The sequence below is a fragment of the Lynx canadensis genome, chromosome E3 (assembly GCF_007474595.2).
Source record: "Lynx canadensis isolate LIC74 chromosome E3, mLynCan4.pri.v2, whole genome shotgun sequence".
Lineage (NCBI taxonomy): Eukaryota > Metazoa > Chordata > Mammalia > Carnivora > Felidae > Lynx > Lynx canadensis.
The window spans coordinates 33,770,119-33,792,593 of record NC_044318.1 but is presented as its reverse complement, the minus strand read 5'-3'; the positions used below and the strand labels follow the sequence as shown (position 1 = coordinate 33,792,593).

Sequence of the window (22,475 nt, the reverse complement as noted above, 5' to 3'; positions counted from 1 at the left end):
ATTTCCCCATATTACCATGGTTATTTTCTATATTTGTTTATCACCTGAAACACTAAAATGGTAAATTCTATGAAAGAAAGGATTATCTTTTTTTTTCACCACTATATTTCCAGTACCTAGCACAATGCCTGGAATAGAACATAAGGCATTAATAACTATTGTTAAAAGAATAAATAAATCTATATCCATGTTTATCTGCCCTCCATCCAATGTCAAAGGCTAAGGTGTCCTTTCTGAGTAAGAATAAACCCTCTGGCTCTCTTCTCATTCCCTTTACTCTCTCCTCCTTTATAAATAATTTTCCCTCAACTTATTCATATGCTCATGACACACAGGCCAAGTCTCTTTTTTTTTTTTTTTTTTAAAGAAAGCTTAAAGGGGTACCTGGGTAGCTCAGTCGGTTAAGTGGTTAAGCATCTGACTTTGGCTCAGGCCATGATCTCACGGTTCGTGACTTTGAGCCCCGCATCAGATTCTCTGCTGTCAGCACAGAGCCCGCTTCGGATCCTCTGTCCCCCTTTCTCTCTGCCCCTCCCTCACTCAATCTCTCTCAAAAATAAATAAACATTAAAATATAAAATAAATTAGGGGCGCCTGGGTGGCTCAGTTGGTTAAGCATCTGACTTCAGCTCAGGTCACGATCTTGCCGTTTGTGAGTTCAAGCCCTGCATCAGGCTCTGTGCTGACACTTCAGAGATTGGAGCCTGCTTCAAATTCTGTGTCCCGTCTTTCTGACTTTTCATGACTTCCTACCTGTAATATCATTGAGCATTTTCAAATTTTTATCCTCTTTGATGTCTCTGTAGCAGCACAAGGCTAAACACTCCCTCTTTCTTGACATTCTCTCCTCCCCTGGCATCTGTGATGCCATACTCTCCTAGATTCTACCTTTCTGAGTTTTCTCTTAGTTCTTAGTTTTCTTCCTATGCAGCTCTTCCTCTGCTTAACCCTAAACATTATGTTCCCCCTAAACATTATGGGTTTTCTATTCATTGCTCTTCTCTTTGCACTCCACACCCTCCTCTTAGAAAATTTCATCCATTCTTACTGATGCAGATGATTCCCAAACCTGTATTTCCAGCCCAGACCTCTTTCTTAGATGCAAAAGCTCATCACAGACCCTCTAACTTGTCCAAAGCTAATTCACTGTCTGAAAATGTGCCCTTTCTTCTATATTCTCCATTTCAAATAATGGTTCTTTCAAGCACTTAGGTCAGAAAACAGGATCATCCTCAGATCCCACTGGTAACCATATCATACTGATCTTTCCTCCTAAAGATCTCAAATGTGTCTCTTCCTCTTCACTGCTACTGCCTATCTTCCTTGTTTAGATCACTATTTCTGTGGGTCTAGTCATGCTCCCACTAATCCATCTCCCGTGCCAGTGGCACAGTGAGCTTTCTAAAATACAAATCTTACCAACTTTCCCCTAAAGAGGTCAATGGTTCCTCTTTACCTTTAAAATAAAATTCAAATTCCTTAGCCTGGCATGTAAGGCCTTTTATGATCTGGCCCTTGCATGCCTATAACCTTATCTCCCCCTACAACATTCTATCCCCCGCAAGGTACCTAAAAGCTACAATCATTAGCTCTCCTCCATAACTTTGCCAATAAATATCACTCTGACCTTCATCCCCACCTCAGTTCACCCTACTAAATGATACTTCCAACACATGGCTCAAGTACTATCTTTTCTTGTTGCTTCACTATACACTAACTAATTTGGATGTAAATTTAAAAAAATAAAAAATAAAGTTAAATCAAAAAAGAAAAAAGTAGTATCTTTTCTTGGAAACTTTTTCAAGTCTACTCCCACCTTGTAGCTTTATTTTTTGCCTTCCTCACAAGCCTATTTCCCTTCCAACAGGCATATATTAATTTATTCTACATTTACTCAGCACATCCTAAAATGCCTGGTACACAGTAGGCATCCAACAACTATGGATTATATGACTAAATAACTGAATTAATGTAAGCCTTCTCTTCCACAGCAGTGTATCTCTTACAAGTAGCTGTGAGAGATAAATTATTGTATTTGCAGAATTTCCTCTAGCAACCTAACCCTTGCCTCTGTCCTCCATCTCCAATTTTCAAGCCCAGGTAGGTTTTCCAAATCATGCTGAACTCACCAAAACCACTGCCTTCTCCTTTTTGTTGGTTTCTGATCTGAGAATGATTTTGAACTGTTTTTTTCAGTTGAGCTTTCTGTCTGGGCTCACGTCCACTTTGGGCTTTCTCCATTTTCTCATCTTCTGGGAAGATAAAACAAAACACTCTATAGATAGTGAGGGCCAGTGAAATAAGGAAGAAGGATCATAATCTAATAGTTTCAAGACCTGGGTTGAAAATTTTCAGCCTGCCCACTGTCCCATTCCTTAATTTTGTGGAATAAGTACTTGAGCCAGATGTCAAAGTATATCTGACTATACTTACGGGCTCCTTTCTTTCCTTTGCTTAAGGAGAATCTATTGAATTTCTTCTCAGAAGGTGGAGGATCTGGCTGGCCTGGCTTAGATGTCTCTATCACAGAGGTCACTCCAGCTTCCTTAGTGGCTGAAATCTCTAGAATATGAGGTACCATTACCTTCTCTCTGAAAATAAGATTTTCTTTTTAATGAAAAGGCAAAAAGGAGCCATTTGTCATACCTTTGTTTGAAAAAACCCAAGGATAAAAGTCAGGAGTATAGAAAAACCCTAGGCTCTCCACAGCCTCCAGAGGCCATCTTATCCATCTATTTGCCTACTCTTCCCAGTTCAAACAGGTATCTGTCCTGAGCTGAGAGAAATCCATAGAGATACGAAAATGACTAGATAGACTTGGATCACCTGGGTGGCTGTCAGTTAAGTGTCTTACTTCACCTCAGGTCATGATCTCATGGCTTGTGGGATTGGGCCCCGCATCCAGCTCTGTGCTGACAGTTCAGAGCCTGGAGCCTGCTTCAGATTCTGTGTCTCCCTCTCCCTCTGCCCCTCCCCTGCTCACGCTCTCTCTTTCTCTCTCAAAAATAAAATAAAATATAAAGAAAATGACTAGATAACCATTTACCAATGCTAAATCTACCCTGTGATCAACTTGCCTCACTGGGATAAACTTACCCATCAGCATTATCATTATCAGTAGAGGAAGCAATTCCTGGTTCCTTGTCTAATTGGGTACGTCTTATGGGCTGGGCACAGGAAGTCTCTGAAAAATCAAGGCTAGATCCCATCTCTCCCAAAACAAAATACTATAAGCAGAGAAGCAATTAAAGAAAATAATGACTCCATTATTTCCAAACTGCAACCTTCCGTTAAAATGATGCCTAGAAGAGTCCATCTTTGGAGTTTTGTCTGATAATAGACCTTTAAGCCTTAAAATTCTCAGGAAAAACTACAAATCTGTATCTTTTGGCAAGTCTTTCCAGATTGATCCGCCTTGCTCCAGGATAGCCAAGTAATGTCAATTTTATTTTGTGTACATAAAAGAAATCTTATGTAATGTGTTTTAGACCATTTGTTCCTCAAACTTTCTCTTGGAATAGAAGTACACCTAAGAATAGCTGAAAACATCAGACTATTCTCCTTAGCCTCAGGACATATGGCAAAATCCTCAGGGTGTACACTGTAGAGTTCTTTATTCCAAAAATCAAATCCCTGAGCATATGTTAAAACAGTATTGGAAACAAATACACAAGGGTAGATGGAAACTAAGTTCTTCAAATCTAGTAAATACAATTTATCTTTTCTAAGTAGATTGTAAACATGTGAAAGTGAATTTAAGTTACACTTGAAAAAACTATCTGAGACTGTATTTATATTCTGAAGTCAACGTAATCTATTTCAACTTAATCTATTTTTCTAGAAGTCTGTACCCCATAAGGTAGTTTAGCTATAGTCCTGTTGATAGATGAAATACTTAAAAATATTTCAAAGCCATCTAATATTTCCTTACTTATAGGAAACTGAAGGGAAGGAGAAAAGCTGTCAATTTACTCTACCCCTTCAGATAACAGTTTGTCTAACTGAAACTCTTTTTCTCTCACTATAAGCCATACCCAAACACTCCTGGAGGGACTTCCGTAGCACAATCTGGACAATCTCCTCAAATTCTGCATTGGTGAGACTTAATTTTTCCTGCAGAGATAAGGGCAGAGAAGGAAAACCATTCATCTTTTCCCAGGTCTCCTCTCTGACCAGCCTTTAGATCAGCCAGTAAGTTCACAAGGCTGAGAGCATGAAGGTATTGTCCCTAAGGATTCTATAAACTCTGTCTCAGACTTCCTGGGAATAAAGGAGTCAAAGAAAAGGAAAATTTTATAAAGCCTCTGACCACATTTACTTTCACCTCCATTCCACCTCAATCCCTACCCACCTATTATTTCCAGCTAAAGGCTTTCTTCAAAACATTTTTCACCTCTTTAAGAAAATAGAACCCCCAAGAAAGGAATAAAAAAACTTAAAGTACAGGGTAAAGTTCCCCTACACGAAAAGACTGTCTAGACTGGATGTCTAGAAGAAACTGTCCCACTAGAACCCATCAATGAGACTGATACCTTTGCTTTCTTCTCTGCTTTCTTGTCTTTAGCCTTTCCTTTTTTCTCCTGGCCACTGCTTGGACCATTTTCTGTGGTTGCTTTCTCCTCCTTCTTCTCTAACCTGTCCTTTGAGGAACTGATCCCCAGGGTCTCCTCCTTGGGTGAGTTAGGGCTATAGCACATCAGGCTATGCATTTTTTGTACAGGTGGGGCGAAGGTTTTCTTTGACCCCTTCCCATGTTCTGAAAGAAATTTGATCATCAAATGGATTTATGAAACATAGAGTCTAGCACAGAAAATGTCTGCACTGCCCATTGACTGGCCATATCAGAATTACCTGGAGAGAGCTTTTAACAAAATCAGATTACTAGGCCTCTCCTTTCCCACCCCACCCCACCCCTTAAATTCTAAACAAACAGTTGGGAGTGAGGCTGAGGAATCTGTCATTTTGCAAGGCCACCTAGATTATTCAGCCAAGTTTACAAACTACTGAGTAATTAAAAGGTGACAAATATAAACATACAGAAAGCTGAATTATTCAAATGTGAAACTTTAAAAATTTGTTCATTTAACTTTAAAGAAAATTTTACAGGAAATCAGGAAGTTGAAAGAAAAAAAAAACTAGTGCAATGAAAATTACACTGATCCTCCCAGGTATAAACAGTATCTCTTTCTTCTGAACTTCCATAACATTTAATACTTCTCTGCTGGCATTTATCACATTCGAATTTGTATTATAGATATTTAAATGTCTTTTGTCTCCCTATGAGTTCATATATTTCTTGAGCTAGACTGCTTCTAAGTTGTATATATTTCACTCAAAGTTTCTAGAAAAGTAGTAACTTTAACAAAGTGTATACCAAATATATATAGACTGAGCTTCCCTTTGGTGGAAAGTGTATCTACATTACCAGGGACTGAGAAAGAAGGAAAAAATGAGGGAAATGTACAAAAAAATGAATCTCCCTCATCCTTGACTCACCTTCTTTACTCTGCAACGTTGCCATCATTTAGCTCAGAAGCTACACTTTCTTTGTGCCTCTGTTAGAAAAAAGAAATTAACTGCTGTGACTTTGATTGAACTTGATTTTAAACTTTCTTCTCTCTCTATCTTGTTGGGCTTAGGATCTTTACCTGGGACTGCTGTACTACATTTTCTGCCCTCTTGTACTTTTACCTCCTCAGCAGTGCCAATCACATGCCAGGGGATAATGAGAGTTACTGTTTTAAAGATTAGCAACATTCCTTCATGTTTTAAGTGCCTAGAGTCATGTCCAACGTAAGGTCGGCACTTGTCAGTAGTGGTAGTGGTGTGTTAAAAAAAAATTCACTGAGTAAATGTTGAAGATCTTATTGGCTTCATTCAGTGATTCATGAATTGGGAAGCATCTGACCTAACAGATAGAAAGAACTCTGAGGAGCTGTACAAAATGAAAGACTTTTAGGGGCACCTGGGTGGCTCAGTCGGTTAAGCATCCAACTTCGGCTCAGGTCATGATCTCGTGGTTTGTGGGTTAGAGACCCATATTGGGCCCTGTGCTCACAGCTTAGAGCCTGGAGCCTGCTTCAGATTCTGTGTCTCCCTCTCTTTCTGCCCTTCCCCCGCTCATGCTCTGTCTCAAAAATAAACATTTAAAAAAAATTTTTTTTAATGAAAGAGTTTTTACAGGCAGAAGGGAGCTGGAACAAGGAAGTTACACTAGGCAAACAAGCAAATTACCTATTGCAAGTCTACTTTCCTATAGGAGATGATAGGGGTCTATTAGGCAGATTACCTAAATAGTGCTGATCAAGTGATTCCTGATTGACTATAAACCAAAATTCTATTTCTGGGAGAGCCAAAACTGTTTAGTCTTGGTTTGGTGACATGGGCTTAACATAACCAACTGAGTTTTGGGCCTGTTTTTAATAGATGGAAGTATAAAAAGTAGTAGTAGTAGTAGTAGCAGCAGCAGCAGCAGTATGAACAGTCCTGAGAGTTAAAAAGTGAGAGTGTTCTTCAAAAGGATAAACTCATCTCACAAGGTTTTCCTAAATACTTAAAACACAAATAATCTGGCAATTCTCTGACCTAATTCAGAGGTCCCTATGCATAAAGAACCCCCTTTTTAACATCACTATAATCTTTACTTAGATCTTCTAGTCCAATAAATTTTCCAATGTGCTATATTCTAGCAATCCCTATTCAAGGCTCAGAAATATTTGGTAACCAGCAGCCATCCCCAGAGAAGCTAGTCATAGGCATCTAATACTTTCCACTCTATATCCTGAAACTGTCTATCTACTTGCAGATGTTCTATGCTACATCAGTATGCTTCTTTATCACCATCAAAATCGTGACTAATAATAATAGGTGACACTTACTGAGCATCAACCGTATTCTTTATCCTTTACATAGGTCATCTCACTTAATTCTCCCAGTAAATCTATGAGATAGGTACTTTTTTACACTTGGAGAAATTTAGGCTTAGAGGGACTTAGAGATAATAGGTAACTGATAAATAGTAATTCAGGATTTGAACCCTCCTGATTTTATTTTTTTTTAATTTTTTAAACGTTTATTTATTTTTGAGACAGAGAGAGACAGAGCATGAAGGGGGAGGGTCAGAGAGGGAGACATAGAATCCGAAGCAGGCTCCAGGCTCTGAGCTGTCAGCACAGAGTCTGATGCGGGGCTTGAACCCACGAACCGTAAGATCATGACCTGAGCCGAAGTCAGACGCTTAACAGACTGAACCACCCAGGCGCCCCTGAACCCTCCTGATTTTAAAGTTTACGCTATTAACTATGGTATGCTATATCCCAAGAGTCTAATTCAGTGCTTCACAACCATTTTGATATTATAGCACATGTGGAAAGCACACATTAAAAGTACACATTGAAATACACAGAAAATTCTGTTTCCAGATACCTTGGATTTAAGGACCAGGCCTTTCACAGTGATAGACAACTGAGGGTTGGGAATGGGGAGACATCTAGTCACACAAAAGGCTGAAGAGATTTGTCTCCACACAGTTATGAGCCATTCGTGGCCCAGCAGAGTGCCAAGATTCCTCTTGTGAAGTTGCAATAATTTATACATTTTTTTCCAGTTTACACTTCCACTATTGATACTATTTCTACTAATTAGAAGAAAAATATGTTTGTTTTATCAGCTTAAACTTCTTATAACTCTTCTACCCAGTTTTCTTTAGGCTTAAAGCATATAAGCCATTCTTATTTTTATAACAATTATAACAAGCATTGTACCTCTGGGAGGGTCCGCAGAGGTCATAAAATGCCAGCTCACCTTTTTACAGATCAAAAAAATAGGCAAAAAGCAGTTAAGTGATTTTCCCAAAGCCTCAGTGTTAATAAATGGTAGAGACAGGATGAACCCAGACTTTTGCCTCTAAATTCTACTAATAACACATCTATTCTTCTCAATGATCTTATTTCTGGCTGTTGGTTTTGAGTAATTTGAAGGCCCTGGACCTGAAACTCAGTCTTCCAACTCTATCATCTCCCATTATAGACACAAAAGTAGCATAAAATGGATCTTATATATGAGATATCTATCTATCTATCTATCCATCTACGTCCCTTTAAAGGTGAAAAATTTAAGACCTTCAAATGACCAAATTATAGTGAACATTTGGTTGCTCAGGGTATAGAGTTCCTCTCTCTAGATCCCAAGGTGAATTCAAAAGGTACTGGGGGCTTGACTTAGTGTGTCCACAGCATGGCTAAATGTATTTTCAAACTATCTTTTGATATTTTTTTGTTCTTTGTCTTCTATAAATGTGAATAATTCAGATGTGCTGTTCTGCAGCAACTACCTTTCCTATATATTGAGGGCAACATATTTTTTTCACTGTTTCCATCTTAACTCATCACCACCAACCCCCTAAGTCTATTTACTCTAGGAAAAAAGGCAAGTGGGATATTGAGGGAGAAACACTGCAGCAAATTGGTATTCTTTCTGATAATTCTAAATAGAAGCTAAAAACTGAATACAGTTAGGCTGAAAATGAATATTAATTTGATCAAAAATGGCAAATACATTTTCTTCCAGACTCCAGAATTCTAAAAAAGATCATGAGAAGTCCCTATGAAGGTAATATAAATTACAAGATGAGCTACACTAAAAGGGGAAAAGCAAAATGAAAATTAGTGTATTTGAAATGACAAAATTTGATTTTTTTAAATGTATATCTACCTAATATGCTTAAACTTATCCACAAACTATCTATGGAAGAATACACAAGACACTAACCTCTAGGGAGTAGAACTGGGTGGCTGGGGGTGCTTTTTAATACACCCCTTTCTATATCTCTAGCATTTTGTAACATGCCTATATTACCACTTCAAAAGTGATTTTTTTTAAATTCCAAATTCCTTAGAGTGTTTTGATCCACCTAAAAATGCAAAAATTTTCCAGTATTTAGGTTCAAATCATTATCTAAACCTATACTGACCTCTCTAGGCCAAAGTGTGTTACTGGAGCTCCAGCCAACTGGATAAAATCATGGATCCTTAACAAAATAAAGTAAATCTATAAGCAGTGATACATAATAGTTCCCCTTAATCTAGAGTGGAGGATGTGATGAAGAACATTACTTTTAAAGAAAATCTCTAACCTGTTTAATAGAGAAAGAAAAGCCAGGAGTCACTCACTTTATGACAACTCAAGTCTCTGGTCCTCTGTTCCAGATGAATTTTCTCCTTCCACATGAGGAATATTAAAACAAAGCACAAAGAGAGAGAGAGAGATTTTTAAAACCAGACAGTTAATAAGCACACAAAATACCACCAACTTTCATTCTGACTAGCTACTAAATAACTGGGGGCTCTAGAACATTTGAGGGGTTTTGTTTTTGTTTTTACTTCAAAAGAAACAGAGAGGGAGAAAATTCAATAAAGTTTTAAGTATGAAAGTAAAAGAAAGTTCCATAAGTCAGATCCGCCACTCAACAGAAGAAAGGAGGATGAATAAGAACAGAAAAAGAACTTAGAAATAATGAATGAAGGGAACCAAGGTAAGGCGAATGAGGTGTTCCAAAAAAGAGTAAGTTTTCTTTCGCTTAGAACATCAGTGATTTTAAGTTGAAATCATCTCCTTCAGCAGTTTTCATAGTGTGATCCAAAGACCCCTGGGGGCCCCCTCCCTGTTCCAACTGCTTATCTGTATTAGGCTGGATTTTCTCATACATTTCAACCAAAACAAGATATCATAACAGACTGAAATCAGAAACAGATGAAAATCCAGCTGTCTTCTATTAGCCAGACATGAAAGAGACTTGCAAAACTGTAAAACACCACCATTCTTTGCACTAAATTTTCTTTCATTTAGGAAAAATATGTTTTCCATAAAGTTATTTAGGTCAACATATCATTATCATTTACTATTAATTATAACTTATGATTTTAAAATTAATAATTTAAAATTTTCCCCGTTTATTCTAATATGTTAATATCAACATAAATAAAAGATACATAGCTATTAACCAATCTTTGGAGTCCTTTGTAACTTTTAAGAACACAAGAGGGTTCCGAGACCAATAAGCTTGAGAACTGATCTAGCTAAACAACAATTCAGTCTTGTCAATATTTTTCCAAAACCATTAATCCCCCTCCCCCCACTTAGAATGTGTTCACAAATTTCTCTTAACTACCCAGTTATTCCCTCTTTATATTGTTCCTGGACTCCTTGGTTGAAGAGAATAAAAGCAAACCTGTTAGAATTGTCCTCAGACACACAGTCCACACAGACTCCATGAACCTAGAAAAGTATATTTAAAATCTCCTTTATGTTTGGGCGCCTGGGTGGCTTAGTCAGTTAGGCTTCCAACTCTAGTTCATGATCTTGAGGTTCATGGGTTTTGAGCCCTGCCTCAGGCTTGTTGCTGACAGCTTGGAACCTGGAGCCTGCTTCAGATTCTGTGTCTCTGTCTCTCTCTGCCCTTCCCCCACTCATGCTCTGTCTCTCTCAAAAACAAACATAAAAATTTTTTTTTAAATCTCCTTTATGCTGAGTCTGATTTCCTTTTGGCATTAATGTCTAATGGCACGTGGACCCCTGCTTACTTTCATGCTACCATTAAGGGTCTCATACTCTTCTTATCAACTGAGCTAGTCAGGCAACTCATGCCACCATTAAGAACCATTGAGTTTATTTCCTTCCCCCGCCTTTCCTTTTTTTTCTTCCTCAGCAAGCACGATTTCACAAGAGTGTAAAAACAGGATTCCAGCTACTTTCACTACCCATACCTAACATAACAAGATATTTACTGTGGTAACTACCTGAACTAAACCTTGTACAGAATCCTATCAATAAATTAATGGGGGAGTGGGGGGGGGTGCCTGGGTCGCTCAGTCAGTTAAGCCCCCCTCTCTTGATTTCGGCTTAGGTCATGACCTCACAGCTCATGAGATTCAAACACCCTCCACCCCACCTCCCCATCCTCACCTCAAGCCTGCTTGGGATTCTCTCTCCCTCTCTGCCCCTCCCCCACACGTGCGCCCACGCATGCCCTCTCTCAAAATAAATAAGCTCTTTAAAAAATAAATTCATGGTGAACTAAAGCTTATTAGTTCAAAGGGCAAGGAAGCACAAAGATATGGCCACTAAGCACCAAAACACAGGCTTTCTTTCCTGAGTGCTGATATTCTAAACCTTGCTGTCTGCCGACGGCAACACTTCCACAGGTGCCCCTTACCCACCTCACATCCGCCTTTGTGTGTTGTTTTCACATTCCCAGGAACCCCTAAATCCCCGCTCCATCTCCCCTCACATGGGTGCCAAGGTCTGAAACTCTAACTCCGTCTTTCAAACCTGCGGTTAGAACTCTTGGTGATCCCCATTTTCCCTCTTTTCTCTCACCAATTCTCTCTTAAGGGCAGCAATTAATATCGGAGTTACCAGAGTCAAAAGTCCTTGATTCCCCTCAATGGGTAAAACAGTACCTTTCTAGCTTCTCTTCCACCTCAAGAACACCCCGCCCCAGGAGATTATTTCCCTCAGCTTCCCGCCTGAGCCCGCACCCCCACCCCTGAAGGAAGCACCAGAATCCTCATTCCCGCTCACTCCGTCCTTGCCCTCCAGGATATTGGATTATTTTTGTTTGTTGAGGGTAGGTTTGCGGGCGGGGGGGTGGAGATTCTAAGGAGGGGTAAGAGTTCGTTGTCGCCCTCAAGAGAAAACTTCTCCTCAGGAGACAGAGGACTAGCAGAGCCCAGCCCTTTCATCTACAACCAGAGAAGAGCCAGCTACCTTCTGGAGCAAGGAGGGCCTAAAGACGAGGAGCAGAGTGAGCCACTGCAGCAGTTCTGCAAGCCCCCCAACCTCGGCTCAGTTTTCCCGCCAACAAGGAAAGGCGCGAGGCCACGCACAAGCACCGTTCCCACCCCAGGGGAGTGGTCCGGGGACTGAAGCGCAAGCGCAGCTGAAGCTGCTTCTGCGTTTGCGCAGCTGTCATTTCCGCCATCTTCCAACCAAATGACACGTAAAACTACAAATCCCATAATCCTCGATGGCCTCACTTTCTTAGGCGACAGGAGCAGCGCCTGATCGTTCGTGAAGCACATCTTCCGTTTACTAACTTTTCCGTCTGTCCCATACTGCCTTTTCCTTCCTCCTTTCGTTTCTTGATTCCTAATCTAACTTTTAGTTTCCTCCACGCCCTATATTGATATTTTAGTTGAGACTATCCGCAAGCCCACTCTCGCCTCTCCCGCCTTCTCTGCCACCAGGACCCGCTCCCTAAGCCCTGGCGGCAGGGAGAACGCGCAACCTGTGGAAAGGGCGCCGAATAGCTTCTTCCCCATTGGCCGAGGCAGGGGGCCCAAAGCAGACCAACCCTCTTCCCCGCCCACACTCGTTTTTATATAAGGCTGCACGAAGACACCGTGTGCTTGGGAAGGCCTGCGTGCGAGGTGGCGGTGGTAGTAGGGGGTGTACTGCTATTGGTGGCCGTGGTGGGCGTCGGGTCGCAGTCCGAGGGCTGGGGGGATCGCACACAGGCGTTGGGTGGCGGGAGGGGGTGTTGGTGCCAGGGCTGTAAGTGTGGAGGCGAAAAGGAGGGCGTGGTGTCCTCAGGTGATCGCGATTGGGGAAAGGCGGAGGAGCGAGAGAACGACTCGGCCGTTTCGGGGGAAGAGGAAGTTGGACAACATCGGCTGTTTTAGTGCCTTTTTTTTTTTTTTTTTCAGTTCAGCAGAGAATATTTCTCAGGGGGGTGAGTTACAATGACTTATTGTATTTCGCTGAGGACAGTTTGTAGGAAAGCCGTCTGTACGCTCCTCTCCTTCTCTTCCTCTACTTTTAGGTTTACCCCTCCGTTCCCTCGGAAGCCTTTCTAAGTAGGTAGGCGGGGGTGGGGGTGGGGGGGACCAAATATGAATAATTCATGAGGTCCGCCCCGCTCTTTTGGCCACGCCCCTTCGGATCGTGCTGACGCGCTTGCGTGAACCAAATCTGAGGAAGCGACGTAACAGTTCCCGCCTCTAGGGTGGAGGGCGGGGTGTCATCTCCAGCACGTGCTGTTTCTACCCGCGCAAGCCCAAAGGGTGTGCGCAGGCGCTGCCCGCCAGGGGGAGGAAGGAGGCGGGGTAGGGAGGTTGCTGGGTTTAGAGCCGGGCGGAGACCGCTGAGACTCATTCCTCAGGAACAAGGGTCGGGTGTCAAGGAGACCTTTTCACACCAGCTCCCCGTCCCCCGCCTACGGTGGGTGGGATCGCGCGGCAGAGACAAAGGATATCAGTAGGGACGGACATAGCTGCGAAGGGAAGTAGGGTGTCAATTTGGGGTGGTGGGCTTTGGGGAGGGCTGAGGTGGGCTATATTTAAACTCCCAGAGCCGTTAAGTTGGTTCGTACTCTGATGCGCGCGCAACCAGGGTGGTGGCGGAGTGCGCATGCGTGGTTCAGGGGCAAGAGGAACGCGCTCTAGCAGTGCGCGCTCGCGGCGAAGCGGTAGTGGTAGAGGAGAAAGAGCTCGGCGCACGCGCGGTTGACTCCTCGAGTTGTTCGGTTCTCGCGGGCATCTTGTTTTGGTCTCGCGGGCGAGTGGGGCGCGCTTCGGGGGAGGCGCGAGACCAGGCGAGAAGAGCAGAGCTGCGCGCGCACTCGGGGAAGGCGGGGGGAAGAGAGCGGGCTCTAGGGAGGGGGTTAAGCCCCCTAGTCCCCTCTTCGTTGCCCTCGCCTGGGACGGAATAAGGGGAGGAAATGATCGAGATGGCGGCGGAGAAGGAGCCGTTTCTGGTGCCGGCCCCGCCGCCGCCGCCGCTCAAAGATGAGTCGGGCGGAGGGGGCGGCCCCACGGTGCAACCGCACCGAGAGGCCGCCTCCGGGGAGCTCTGCGGCGGGACGCAGCGTGGGCCGGGCCCGCGCGCTCATTCGGCGGGGGCCCCGGCTTCTGGGGCTGGCAAGGAGAGTCCTGGGGCTACATCCACTCGGGGAGGCCAGTCGCAGCAGCATCGAGGGGACAGCCCCCAGGCGCCGTCGCACGGGGAGGCCCGCTTGTCCGATCCCCACGGGCGAGCCGCTCCCCCTGACGTCGGGGAGGAGCGACGGGGAGGGGGCGGAACAGAACTGGGTCCCCCTGCCCCTCCTCGGCCCCGTAATGGCTATCAGCCCCACCGGCCCCCTGGGGGAGGTGGGGGCAAAAGGAGAAATAGTTGTAATGTAGGAGGGGGTGGTGGAGGCTTCAAACATCCAGCCTTCAAGAGGCGCAGGCGGGTTAATTCGGACTGTGATTCTGTGTTACCCTCCAACTTTCTCCTGGGAGGCAATATCTTTGATCCACTGAACCTGAATAGTCTCCTGGATGAGGAAGTGAGCCGCGCACTCAATGCAGAGACCCCTAAGTCATCTCCACTTCCGGCCAAAGGGCGAGATCCAGTGGAGATCCTCATCCCCAAAGATATTACTGACCCGCTCAGTCTCAATACTTGCACTGACGAGGCCCAGGTAGTACTTGCATCGCCACTCAAGACTGGTCGGAAGCGGCATAGACACCGGGGACAGCACCACCAGCAGCAGCAGGCATCTGGAGGGAATGATAGCCACTCTGTACTTCCCACAGCCCCCCTCACTCCCTCACTCCATGGGGAGGGCGCCACACAGCAGCAGCGGCATAGGGGCCAGAACCGGGATGCCCCCCAGCCCTATGAACTCAACACAGCCATCAACTGCAGGGATGAGGTCGTGTCTCCCCTTCCATCTGCCCTACAGGGTCCCTCAGGCTCCCTTTCAGCCCCTCCAGCTGCCTCAGTTACCTCTGCACCCCCGTCTTCCTCCTCACGACATCGCAAACGTCGCAGGACTTCCAGCAAGTCAGAGGCAGGGGCCAGGGGTGGAGGCCAGGTTCCCAAGGAAAAGGGCCGGGGGAGTGGGGGAGGCCGCCACCACCACCACCTCTACCCACTACCTGCAGCAATCTTCAAAAAGCAACAGTGCAAGTTCCAGTATGGGAATTATTGCAAGTACTATGGTTACCGCAATCCTTCCTGTGAGGATGGGCGCCTGCGAGTGTTGAAGCCTGAGTGGTTTCGGGGTCGGGACGTCCTAGATCTGGGCTGCAATGTGGGCCACCTGACCCTGAGCATTGCCTGTAAGTGGGGCCCGTCCCTCATGGTGGGCCTGGATATCGATTCCCGGCTCATCCACTCTGCCCGCCAAAACATCCGACACTACCTGTCAGAGGAGCTGCGTCTGCCACTCCAGACTTCTGAGGGGGACCCAGGGTCAGAGAGTGAGGAAGGGACCACAACCGTCCGAAAGAGAAGCTGCTTCCCAGCCTCACTGACAGCTAGCCGGGGTCCCATTGCTGCACCCCAAGTGCCCTTGGATGGAGCAGACACATCAGTCTTCCCCAACAATGTTGTCTTCGTCACGGTAAGGGGGTCTGAAGGCTCTTGGGATAGGGGCCAGGTGTGAAGATGAGATTAAATAGGAACAAAACAGAGGAAAGTTATGACCCAGAGGGATTTCTGCATGCACTCCTTGCTGGGAGAACCAGATCAAGAGAGGGGTCTGAATCTGTGACTGCCTCTGCTGAGTGGCACTTTCCTATAATCTGGAAAGCTGGGGGCTCTACCTGGGCTCCTTTGTCATGACTGCTGGCCCCAAGATGGGGTCTGACTCCTTTTGCCCTGCTCCCGGCCTGGCCTGTAATCCAGACCAAAAGTTTGCTCTCCAACCCACTGAATGAAGGTGCATGAAGGGATAGGTGTCAGACATGGAATGTCTTGGGGTGGGAGGAGGAGGAGGGTAGTGGCTGACTAATATTTTGAGAGGGACTTAGATCCAGATTTGGTTGAAGAGTGTTGGTGATCAGGACCCGAAGTGTCTTGGCCTTAGATCATCTCATGTTGACCCTAGATGGTGGAATGGGGAAGAGTCAAAGTCCTCTGCAGGAGGAGGGGGGTATTGTGTCTTCAGTGTCTGTCTCCTGACTGCACATAGCTCTCCATAAAACATTCCAGTTAGGCCGTCTGCAGGAACAGTTGGCAATGTGTTGGGTTAAGCCTGCAAGAATGGACTTTGCAGAGGGTGTTGATGAGCTTATCATCTAGAAAAGGTTTCCTAAGGGATGGGGCTCTTCACTTCTCTCAGAGAAAGGAAACAGGCCTGGAACTCTGCCAGCTTCAACTACCGGGAAGGAACTACAGGTTCCCTTTCAAACCTGAGTTAGGTCCTTTTGCAATGTTGAGTCACTCAGCTGACTTGAGTGGTCTCCCAGATCAATGTTTGTGGGGTGGGAATAAGTACTGGATGGAGTCTCCAGAGAACCTGTGTTTTTTCTGTGAAGTTTCACACCAGTTTTGGAGACCTTGTGGGTAATTTGCTCAGTTTAAAATTATTCAGGCTCCTTTTTTATGTTTGGCTTACCACCAACAGAAAAGGGCAGGAGGGTGGAAAGCAAGAAAATGAGACTTGGGGCCCCCAAGCTGGCTCAGTCGATACAGCATGGGACTCTTGGTCTCCAGGTTGTGAGTTCAAGCCCCATGTTGGATGTGAAGCCTACCTAAAGTTAAAGGAAAAAAAAAAAAGAAAAAAAAAAACAAACTTGGGGAGGGGGGCGGTGCCTGGGTGGCTCAGTCAGTTAAAGTCTGACTCCGGAATTTGGCTCAGGTCATGATCTCACAGTTTGTGAGTTCAAGCCCCATGTTGGGCTCTGTGCTGGCAGTGCAGAACCTGCTTGTGATTCTCTCTCTCCCTCTCTCTCTCTGCCCCTCCCTGCTCGCTCTCTCTCTCCCTCCCTTTCTCTCTCAAAATAAATAAACTTTACAAAAAGAAAAAAAGAAAATGAGACTCAAAGAGGGCACCATTTGGGAGTTAGTCTCACAAGTGTCAGAGAAGATTGTGGCCAAGGGCTAAGGTGAGGCTGTAGGACTTTCTGTCTTAGAGGCTACAGGGTGGGTTGTGTGGGGGCAGTGGTTCTTTTATTGCCTCTGTTGACCTTGCTCCCAATTCTTGCCCTCAGGGTAACTATGTCCTGGATCGAGATGAGCTGGTGGAGGCCCAAACACCCGAGTATGATGTCGTGCTCTGCCTCAGCCTCACCAAGTGGGTGCACCTGAATTGGGGAGATGAGGGGCTAAAGCGCATGTTTCGCAGGATCTACCGGCATCTACGTCCTGGGGGCATCCTGGTCTTAGAACCCCAACCTTGGTCATCTTATGGCAAGAGAAAGACTCTCTCGGTGAGTTGGGATTTTGGTGGAAATTGGGATATCCTTCCTTTAGTTGAGACAAGAAAGGCCTCGAGGAAGCAGAAAGAGAAGTACTTTCTGAACAAGGTGAATAGGCCCCCTGGGTGGGCATCATTCCACGCCAGGGAAAAGCCAGCAAACTGAAGTGGTCCCCTGCCCTTCTCCCTAGGAAACAATCTATAAGAACTACTATCGAATCCAGCTGAGGCCAGAGCAGTTCACTTCCTACCTGACCTCCCCAGAGGTGGGCTTCTCCAGCTATGAGCTTGTGGCTACACCCCACAACACCTCCAGAGGTAAGGTTGGCTGATTTGGTGAGAATGGGGAGGGATGTCAAGGCTGGCCCTGAAAGAAAGCTACAGACCCTGTGGAGTCTTGAAGTCCTGCCAACCCCTACTAATTGCATACTCTCTCCTCAGGCTTCCAGCGTTCTGTGTACCTGTTCCACAAGGCCCGTTCCCCCAGCCACTAAGTGGCCCCCTGAACAGAAAGTGTGAAGAAGCTACCCACTGCTCTTAAGGACCTGAGGGAAAAGGAAAGTACCCCAAGGTCTTTCCTTTTTGGCTCCAAAAATCGTTTCCCTTCTCGGATCTACAAAGAAAGCTTCTCCTATGTTGCTGCCCCAGCCTCCTCCCTCCACCTCTGCAGCAAGCCCATCCGTGCTGGAGTTACTGACATCTTCCTCTCCACCCTTCCCACCACCCCCCAGCTTACTGGGCTGGATGGCATGGACTGTTTGCTGACCTGTTCTCCTCGGGTATGGGAGGTGGGGGGTATCAAGTTCTCTAGCCTCTTCCTTCTGTTCTCCAAAGGAGATTCCCATTTCTCCTCAGCCCTTGTCCCTAGCTGCGTTTCAGTGGACCACAGATAGATGGACTGAGGGTTAAGAGGGGGAAGTTTGGCAGGGAAGCATGCAGGTACTGTGAAAATCGTTCCCTCTGCTGACCCCCATTGGGAGAGGGGGTTGGGTCTGGAATGTAAGAACAGCACAATAAATTGATGTTCAGGGCAGTGGCCCCCATGCTGGTTTCTGGCACTTTCTAGTTGGTGGGGAAGGGATGGTGCTTCCCAGTAGAACCTGTGCTTCCTCTGCCCAAATAGAGTCTCAAGGAAGAGGACAGAGTTTTCAGTGAGTGTTGAATGCTAGTGACATCCACACACAGAACTCTAGTCTGGAAGAAGGGGTATAATGTGAATTCTTAAGTGGAAATTGAGAAAAGAGGCCATCTCCCCTCCCCAAAAAATCTCATTGACAAAAATTATTTTGTGGGAGCTTTGGACAGAGGCAAATTTACAACTTAGGAAAAATGAACAGTGGAGTTGAAGTAGAACTAGAAAAAAGGCAGTATGGACCAGACTGCCCACCTGCTCCAGGATTACCCACCCACCTGTTTTGTAATGTGCAACTAGATGAATAGGCAATTTAACATGAAGCTCTTAGCAGCTTGTCAAGCTGTTTCTGGAACTTGAAATATTCATTCAACAACTATTGAGCTCTCGTGGATGTGGTGAAACTAGCTGAGAAGGCTCTAAGAGGTAGAAGCAAGGAATTAATTTAAATAACTGGGTGTGAATGGCTAGTTGGCTCGAAGGCTCCTTGAGCCTTTAGGGAAGAAGGCCTCCCTAAAGGGTTACAGACTGAGACCCACATGTTAAAGTGACCCGAAATAAGTAGCGCAAAGGAACAAATGCAGTGTCTGTGACTGAAGGGGGTGGGGAGGGTGGGACAGTGTTAACTTGCTAGCACTACCAAGTTCCTAAAAAACCAAAAACTTGACTTCCAGACAGCTTCCAACCTGAGGCTTGACCTCATTTTAAGGCTCCCAAGAAGAGTCCCATTTGTTAGCAAAGCCACTTTATTCTGAAAAAGTTTTTAACACAAATATACGAACTAGCAATCCACGTCTACGCTTCCCATCGCCTCAGTGTCCGGTGCATGAGGAAGGTATCTTCTGAAGGGCGGGGCCGGAGTTGTAGACGCAGAGGAGGCAGACCGTCCACGGTCAGGTGTGGAGACTCATAAAATAATGTTTCTGGGTCACAAAGGATGGTCATGTCTGGCCCTGGCCCAGGTGGCTCCTGTTGGGAATTGGGAGCCCAAAGTGAGGTTACACTCGGGAAGGGGAGGAGGGCACAAGGCCGAAACTCAAGCCCAGGTCCCTCACCTTTGGGGGCGGGGCTCGGGCCTGCGGTGGTAGGAGCGCCAGTTTCTCCCTCAGCGCCGCGTTCAGAACCTGTTCCTCCGGCACCTGCAGGCTCACCAGGTCTCGGAAGAGCCGCTTGGAGCGCGGCACGTTCAGCCCTGAGACCGCAGGGGGAGCGGAGGTGAGCGGCGCCTCTCAACCCCACTCCCGCGCCCCGTCGGCCGTCTCTCTCTCACCCTCGGCCACGCTCTCCTCCAGGCCGCAGCGGGTCTGGAACGACTTTCTCAGCTGTTCCTCCACGGCCTTCGCGGCATCGAACTGGCCCTCGGCTGCAGCCCGCGCGGCCTGCAACTCGAGACTCAATGCCAGGCTGCTCTGCTGCGCGGGTGCCCCCAGGTCCTGCGGCGCCGAGAGCTTCTCGCTGGGTGCGGCGGCGGCCAGCAGCGGCTCGGACCGCACAGGGGAGAGCGGTGCCAAGCGAAAGCGTACCTGGGAGCAGAGAGTGGGGCGGTGAAGAGGTGGGGGCGGGCTCGTCTGAGGGCTGGCGGGCAGGCCTTCCCCCAGCTCACCTGCCGCCCCTTGCGGGCCCCGCCCCGCCGGTCCGCTCGCCCCTTCCGCCGCCCAGGGCTGCAGGTCGGCCGTTCGGGGGTCTCGGACCGCGGGCTCAGGCTCAGGCTCAAGTCCAGGCCAGGCTCGGGAACTGGGGCTCTGGGCTCCGGGGCGCGCGGTTCCGGGGGTGGCCCTGGGGCCGCCACGGCCTCCTCCCCTTCGACCAATTCCAGCCCTGGCTCCTCACAGCCCATCATCTTGGTCTGGCTACCAGAGTGCAAGGTCTCTGGAGGCCAGGGGGTCACAGAACACAAACTCACCGCCCCCTCTCCCCCGCCCCTCCCCTTCCAGACGCCGCTACCGGAAACCGCTTGCCCCTACCCAAACAGGGCGGAAGGACCAGCCCCTGCCCCACCCCATCGGCGCTTCTAAGCGTCATTTCCGTTACTCCCCTCCCTGTCTCCCCGAGGGCTTCCGCCCACAAAACCTCGGCCCCACCCCTAAACCAAAGTTTCAGAGCTGGATCCCGTGGCGGCCCTACGGGTCCTCACGAGGACCATTTCTTCTTTGGAAACCTGGATGTGGCGTCTTTTTCCTGCAGTCTTGATCTGACTTCTGCTCGAAGCCAGAGTGTGCGTGTGTCAAGTCTTTTATGCCAAATGGGACAGCTTTAACTGAACGGTCAGGCGCCCCCACGTCGGCCCTCCCTACTCGGTGCCTTCACAGCATCTCCGTGTGTTTCGTCGCCTGCCAACTGCGACGGGAGCTTCCCAGTATGAGTGAGGGAGAAGCTCTCTGACCCCCCAGACCCGACTTCTTCCCGGGACTCTGGGCGTTCATGGTTGCCTCGGCAAGAACTGCCTCGTTCAGCCTTGCAGCCGTTTGTGACTTTTTCCCCTTCGAGGGCTCTCTAAAATATTCGTCTCTTTAAAATTGGTGTCTGTTTGGGGCGCCTGGGTGGCGCAGTCGGTTAAGCGTCCGACTTCAGCCAGGTCACGATCTCGCGGTCCGTGAGTTCGAGCCCCGCGTCAGGCTCTGGGCTGATGGCTCAGAGCCTGGAGCCTGTTTCCGATTCTGTGTCTCCCTCTCTCTCTGCCCCTCCCCTGTTCGTGCTCTGTCTCTCTCTGTCCCAAAAATAAATAAACGTTGAAAAAAAAATTAAAATTGGTGTCTGTAAGGGCGCGACCCACTCTTGATTTCGACCCAGGTCATGATCCCACGGTTGTGGGATCCAGCAGGGGTGGGGCTCTCCGCTGAGTGTGGAGCTGCTTGAGATTCTCTCTCTCCCTCTGCCCCTCTCCCCTCCTCGCGCACAGTCTCTCTCTCTCTCTCTCTCTCTCTCTCTCAAATAAAAAATAAATAAATAAAAATAGTTACCTGTATGTTGAGTACAGTTTTTAAAAAGAAAAAAAAAAAAAAGGCTCGGGGGATTGCAGGGCAGGAGACTGGATCCCTTGCCCGTTTCCTGTGTTCCTTGGGGCAGGTCCTCTCAGTTCTGTGAGCCTCTTTTGTCTTGTGTAAAATGTGTTAAGTTGGGCTCATGACTCTTGAGGTTCTCCCCAGGTGGGTTATTACTCCGTCAACAGGCACGTTTGTCTGCCACTTTGCAGTTTGAGTGTTTTCACATGCTTTATCTTACTGAAAACTGCTGTGGAAGATCCGGTAGAAGGCATAGATAGCTACGTGCATTTAAAAAAAAAAAAAAAAACAAAAACGAAAAAATGTTTCTGAGGATCTCAGGGGTGAAACACTAGAGGCTATCCTGTCTTCAGCAGGAAAGTATACAAATTCCTCTACTATTCATTTGTGACAGGGACTGGGGAGGTACAAATGTAAATTCCTGCGTTTTTTTTTTAAGTGGAAATATAACTCAAAAACTTTGTAAGAAGGAGCGAACAAAATGAAAGCAAAAGAGGCTAGACTTTGATATACTTTGTTTTGTGTGTTTGACTTTGAAGCCTATGTTTTCCATAGCTATATGACAAAAATTAATTTTTAAAAATCAGTCCCGGGGCGCCTGGGTGGCGCAGTCGGTTAAGCGTCCGACTTCAGCCAGGTCACGATCTCGCGGTCCGTGAGTTCGAGCCCCGCGTCAGGCTCTGGGCTGATGGCTCAGAGCCTGGAGCCTGTTTCCAATTCTGTGTCTCCCTCTCTCTCTGCCCCTCCCCCGTTCATGCTCTGTCTCTCTCTGTCCCAAAAATAAATAAACGTTGAAAAAAAAAAAAATCAGTCCCTATGGGGCATCTGGGTGGCTCAGTCCCTTAAGGTCAGACTCTTGATTCCGGCTCAGGTCATGATGTAACAGTTAGTGAGTTCAAGCCCCGCATCCGGCTCTCTACTGTCAGCACAGAGCCTGCTTTGGATCCTCTCTCCCCATCTCTCTCTGCCCCTCCCCTGCTCATGCTCGCTCTCTTTCTCTCAAAAAATAAAAAATATTTTTTAAAAATCAATCCCTAAAAGTTGAAAGTAAAATGAAATAAATGAACCTAAATGTGATTCTACATGGTGGCCTAACTTAATACGGAAGGGAACTTTTCTGAATGACTTGAAAACACATAAATTTAACTGTACATCC

At 46.6% G+C, this 22,475-nt stretch overlaps 3 protein-coding genes across 7 annotated transcripts in view; 1 reads left to right on the top strand and 2 right to left on the bottom strand.

Moving 5' to 3' along the window:
• ZCWPW1 (zinc finger CW-type and PWWP domain containing 1) overlaps positions 1-12,236 on the bottom strand; it is a 31,625-nt gene extending 19,389 nt beyond the window's left edge. The window contains exons 1-8 of one of the 5 annotated variants that reach the window (XM_030299969.1): positions 11,767-12,236; positions 9,134-9,218; positions 5,497-5,555; positions 4,533-4,756; positions 4,035-4,113; positions 3,097-3,184; positions 2,434-2,591; positions 2,130-2,252 (exon numbers count right to left, since the gene is read on the bottom strand). In XM_030299969.1, the coding sequence (XP_030155829.1) occupies positions 2,130-2,252; positions 2,434-2,591; positions 3,097-3,184; positions 4,035-4,113; positions 4,533-4,756; positions 5,497-5,524 (700 nt within the window). In that variant the 5' untranslated portion in view covers positions 5,525-5,555; positions 9,134-9,218; positions 11,767-12,236. Of the gene's footprint in view, positions 1-2,129; positions 2,253-2,433; positions 2,592-3,096; positions 3,185-4,034; positions 4,114-4,532; positions 4,757-5,496; positions 5,556-9,133; positions 10,297-11,766 lie in introns of those variants that run through there. The other 4 variants (XM_030299967.1, XM_032591527.1, XM_032591528.1 and 1 more) reach the window with 4 other exon arrangements.
• Positions 12,237-12,421: 185 nt separating this feature from the next.
• Positions 12,422-18,229, top strand: MEPCE (methylphosphate capping enzyme). The gene is made up of 4 exons (XM_030299963.1): positions 12,422-15,388; positions 16,980-17,198; positions 17,377-17,503; positions 17,627-18,229. Exons 1-4 carry the CDS (start codon positions 13,718-13,720, stop codon positions 17,677-17,679), a joined length of 2,070 nt encoding a protein of 689 aa, XP_030155823.1. The 5' UTR covers positions 12,422-13,717; the 3' UTR covers positions 17,680-18,229.
• An 816-nt stretch (positions 18,230-19,045) lies between these two features.
• Positions 19,046-20,259, bottom strand: PPP1R35 (protein phosphatase 1 regulatory subunit 35). Its single transcript, XM_030300010.1, has 4 exons — positions 19,921-20,259; positions 19,588-19,840; positions 19,373-19,509; positions 19,046-19,286 (listed from the first exon to the last, which is right to left on the bottom strand). Exons 1-4 carry the CDS (start codon positions 20,155-20,157, stop codon positions 19,113-19,115), a joined length of 801 nt encoding a protein of 266 aa, XP_030155870.1. The 5' UTR covers positions 20,158-20,259; the 3' UTR covers positions 19,046-19,112.
• Positions 20,260-22,475: the final 2,216 nt, after the last annotated feature.